Source organism: Vigna unguiculata, chromosome 11 (genome assembly GCF_037176805.1).
Source record: "Vigna unguiculata cultivar grain cowpea cultivar isolate G323 ecotype 2 chromosome 11, ASM3717680v1, whole genome shotgun sequence".
NCBI classification, from domain to species: Eukaryota; Viridiplantae; Streptophyta; class Magnoliopsida; order Fabales; family Fabaceae; genus Vigna; species Vigna unguiculata.
The window spans coordinates 19,006,108-19,011,211 of record NC_140802.1 but is presented as its reverse complement, the minus strand read 5'-3'; the positions used below and the strand labels follow the sequence as shown (position 1 = coordinate 19,011,211).

The following is a 5,104-nucleotide window of genomic DNA, read 5'->3' as shown; positions in this document are numbered from 1 at the left end:
AGGCTATGAGCGGAGGCAGCAGAAGGCTCAGGCGTGGCTTCCTCTCTAGGACCTAATCAAGAAGCAAGGTTGGTGAGATGGAGGCAAGGGTCAGAGAGAGGGAGACAGAGGGGAGAGTTGAGTTTGCAGAGAAGAAGAAAATGAGAGTGGGTTTGACTTTGTTTCTGGAAAAAGAGGAGTGTTGCATTCTCCCCAACAACAAAAATTTTCGACCCGAAAATTGAGACTTACCAGTGAACAAGTGTGGATATGACTTTCTCACATCTCCTTCCAATTCCTAAGTGAAATCGCCTGTCCTCTTGTCCTAGATGACCTGGACTAGTCTGATGGATTTCCCTCTTAGCTGCCTCATCTAAACATCTCCTAAACCAACGGGTTGAACTTCCACTGTAAGATCTCCTATAATCTGCAGATCTTCCGTCTCGAGTTTATGGGAAGGGTCGAGCACATACTTCCTGAGCTGGGAAACATGAAACATTGAATAGAGGTTGGCCAGAGGAGGAGGTAGGGCAATCTCATATGCCACTGGTCCAACTCTTCTCAGAATCTGGTATGGACCAACGAACCTAGGAGACAACTTCTTTTGACGGATTGCTCTTCCCACACTAGTAGTCGGGGTAATTCTCAAGAAAACATGGTCCCTTGGTTCAAACTCTAAAGGTCTTCTCCTCTGATCAGCATATGATTTCTGTCTGCTTTGAGATGCTTTCATTCTTTCTCGTATGAGCTTGACCTTCTCAGTGGTCTGTCTCAGAAGCTCTGGTCCCACCACCACTGATTCCCCGTCCTGATACCAGCATAAAGGCGTTCTACATCTCCTGTCATAGAGGGCTTCATAAGGTGCCATGCCAATACTGGTGTGAAAGCTATTGTTATATGTAAACTCCACCAACGGCAGGACCTCGTCCCACGCACCCAGATGGTCCAGCACGCACGTCCACAAGAGATCCTCAAGGGACTGGATGGTTCTCTCAGACTGCCCATCGGTCTGAGGGTGATAAGCGGAGCTCATAGCCAACCTGCTACCCATAGCATCCTGCAGCGTCTGCCAAAAACGGGAGGTGAATCGTGGGTCTCTATCAGAGACTATACTTGATGGCACACCATGTAACCTCACGATCTCACTGATATACAACTGTGCTAGCTTTTCCATAGACATCCTCAAGTTTACTGCTAGGAAGTGAGCACTCTTGGTGAGGCGGTCTACTATTACCCATATAGCATCGTGGTTCCTCACGGTCCGAGGTAAATGGGTAACAAAGTCCATAGCAATGCTATCCCATTTCCACTCGGGTATCTCAAGCTGCTGAAGCATCCCCCCTGGTCTCTGGTGCTCTATCTTAGCCTTCTAACAGGTTAAACATGACGATACATATCGAGCGACATCTTGCTTCATGCCCGACCACCAGAACGATTCCTTCAGATCATGATACATTTTAGTCATGCCTAGGTGCATGCTAAAACGACTCTTGTGCCCTTCCTCAAGAATCATACCTTTCAGCTCTAAATCTTCAGGTATGCAAACCCTGCCTCTGAATCTCAGTACCCCATCACCTCCCATCAAGAAATCCTTGGCCTTTTCAGTGCCAAGTAACTCTACTATCCTCTGTAGCTTGGGGTCCGATGGCTGCTTCTCCTTTATCAGATTAAGGAAATCATTAGACATAGTGAGATGGTTACATCTAATGACTCCTTCATCCAAAACCACCTGCAACTGCATATCTCTAAACTGTTCCACCAAATCCAACTCCCTGACCATCATGTGAGATGTGTGAACTGCCTTTCTCCTTAAGGCGTCAGCCACCACGTTCGCCTTTCCCGGGTGGTACAACAACTCAAAATCAAAGTCTTTTAGGAACTCCATCCACCGCCTCTGCCTCATGTTTAACTCTTTCTGGTCAAACAAATATTTCAAACTCTTATGGTCACTGAAAACCTCAAATTGTGCACCGTAAAGATAGTGTCTCCAGATCTTTAGTGCAAACACCACTGCTGCCAACTCCAAGTCATGCGTGGGGTAGTTCTTTTCATGATTCTTCAACGGTTGGGAGGCGTATGCCACCACTCTCCATTCTTGCATCAGAACACATCCCAATCCCTGATGAGAAACATCACAATAAACCTCAAAGGGTTTACTGGTATCAGGAATCACCAACATTTGAGCGCTAGTCAACTTTTGTTTTAGCTTTAGAAAGTTCTCTTCACACCGGTCAGTCCAAGCAAAAGGTTGATCCTTGCCGGTTAACTGGGTCAAGGGTGTTGCTATCTTGGAGAATCCTTCAATGAATCTCCTATAGTAACCTGTCAGCCCCATGAAGCTCCTTATTTCAGTCATTGACTTAGGGCGTTCCCAATTTAGCACAGATTCTACTTTAGACGGATCTACTGCTATGCCTTGAGCCGATATCATGTGCCCCAAGAACTGAACTGAAGTCATCCAAAACTCACATTTTGACCGCTTTGCATACAACTGCTTCTCCCTTAGTATGCTTAGAACTATCTTCAGATGCTCCGCATGTTCCTCTGGAGTCCGTGAGTAAATCAAGATGTCATCTATGAAAACCACCACGAACTTATCCAGGAATGGCCTGAAGATTCGATTCATGTAGTCCATGAACAAAGCGGGGGCGTTAGTCACACCAAACGGCATCACTACATACTCATAGTGTCCGTACCTAGACCTGAAAGCGGTCTTCTGCACGTCATCAAACTTGACTCAAATCTGATGGTATCCTGATCTCAGATCAATCTTGGAGAACACTGCAGCACCGTGCAACTGATCCATCAAGTCATCAATTCTTGGCAGAGGGTACTTGTTCTTGATGGTTAGCTTATTCAGCTGCCTGTAATCCACGCAGAGTCTGGAACTACCGTCCTTCTTTTTAACTAGTAACACCGGCGCTCCCCAAGGCGATACACTCGGCCTGATAAACTGTTTCTCTAGCAGCTCTTCAATCTGTTTCTTCAACTCCACTAGCTCAGCAGGGGCCATTCTGTAGGGTGCTATGGACATTGGCCCTGCTTCTGGCACCAGGTTAATGGAGAACTCTATCTCCCTAGTAGGGGGTAGGCCAGGCACATCCTCAGGAAACACATCTGAGAAATCCCCCACTACAAGCGCCGCCAAGGGTCCCATCTCAGTCTCAACGGATAACTAAGTCAGAATCAAGAAGCATTGAGACTCTTCCTTCATTGCCTTGTCCACCTGCTGTGAGGACACCAACAGATCTTCATCTTCTAGGCTAGGAAACAACACTTTCCTTTCGTTGCAGTCAATGAGAATGTGATTGGCAGATAGCCAATCCATCCCCAAGATGACATCTAGCCCCACCAAGTGTAAACAGATGAGGTTTGCCCTGTACTTGCACCCCTCAACCTCGATCTTACACCTAGCACACACGATCAAGGTTCTGACTAACCCAAAAGCAGGTGTGGACACCACCAGGTCATACTGGAGCTCCTTCACCAGAAGATCCAACTCCACCACTCTAGATTCTGACACAAAAGAATGTGTCGCCCCCAAATCGAACAGAACATGCAAGCTCCTACCAGTTATCACACAAGACCCGATGATGAGGTTACCTAATCCAGCTGCCTCAGCACCAGTGACAGCGTACACCCGACCCGCCGCCTGTGGTCTCGCACCTCCCCTCGACGGCTGTGACTGAGGCTGTGGTGAAGGCCTCGACACTGTGCTCCTATCAACTGGGCAATCCCTAATGAAGTGGCCCACCTGGCCGCATCTATGGCAAGTCCTCCTGTCAGAAAGCTAGGGGCAGGCACTCCTCAGATGGGGCCCCCTACAGTGGAAGCACTGTGGCCTAGAAGGTTGGGACTGCTGGGGCTGATGTGGGAACCTCCTGGGCCCCTAGGGCTGAGGTCTATAGTATGGCTTCCTCTTGTCGTTGTGTTTGCTCGTTGACCCAGATGGCCCTCCCACCTTCAGCTGAGACTTCTGCTCAGCTTCAACTTCAGCCTTAAGCTTCTCCATCACTCTTGCCTTCTCTACCAAGGCAGGGAATTCCTTGATAGAGAACGGAGCCACCGTGAGCTTGAGGTCACCCCTCAACCCATTCTCGAACTTTCTACACTGCCAGTCCTCTGCCATCTTCAGGGTGTGAAATCTACCCAAGTGTTTGAACTTTTCAGCGTACTCCGACATTGACATGTCTCCTTGCATCAGCTGCAAGAACTCAACCTCCTTCGCATACCTCACACTATCTGGGAAGAACTCAGCATAGAACTTCTTCTTAAACAGTTCCCAAGTGATGGTCTCATGGCTGTCCTTTAACATTATCTTCATGCTGGACCACCAATGCACGACCTCTCCAGCAAGAAGGTACTTAGTCTATGCCAGCCTGTTCTCTGTAGGACGTCTCTTAGCATCATAGATTCGTTCCATGTCCCGCATCCACTGATCAGTTCCATCCGGGCTAACTTTGCCATCAAAGCGGGATGGATGGTGTTATAGAAAATCCTCCAAACTCCACTTTTGCACTCGTGGCAGTGAAGCTTGGGAAGAACCAGCGGCTTAACGGTTTCCCCTATCTGATGTAGGGCTTCCAAGTGCCTTTGCTGAGTCGCTTCTGCTGCTAGTCTTGCAGACTCCATCTGTTGCAAGGCTAGATTCTGCGGGTTCACCATGTTAGCATTCTGCTGCTGCATGGCTGCTATCATCGCCTCAATTGCTCCCACCAAATGAGGATTATCTGGGTTTGGAACAGGAGGTGGAGGAGGTCTAGGTGCCATAGCTCTGATCACACAAAGAGGAACCATTAGATTAGTCGACAAGTACAACAACTCATGCCAAACACGCTACGAGGAACACACAATAGAAGCTAAGCAAGCTCACACCTACAGATCCTAAAGGAATCACTGCTCTGATACCGAAATTGTAACATCCCGTTTTCATAGTTTTTAAACTATTAAACAAAACATTTAAATTTTAATAATTCAGAAGCAGATGATGACGTAGGGCAGTATAATATATAATACAGTCATCCTCAAAAAATAACCATACATACGCTGATCAACATATACAGCCCATACACTACAAAAGGGTTACAAAATACCCGATCAGCTAAGCAAAAGAAAGAAAAGGCTA

At 47.4% G+C, this 5,104-nt stretch overlaps 1 protein-coding gene across 1 annotated transcript; it reads right to left on the bottom strand.

The window, feature by feature from the left end:
- Positions 1-3,154: 3,154 nt before the first annotated feature.
- LOC114170224 (uncharacterized) lies at positions 3,155-4,303 on the bottom strand. Its single transcript, XM_028055712.2, has 2 exons — positions 3,924-4,303; positions 3,155-3,758 (listed from the first exon to the last, which is right to left on the bottom strand). The coding sequence occupies exons 1-2, from the start codon at positions 4,301-4,303 to the stop codon at positions 3,155-3,157; spliced, it is 984 nt and encodes a 327-aa protein (XP_027911513.2).
- Positions 4,304-5,104: the final 801 nt, after the last annotated feature.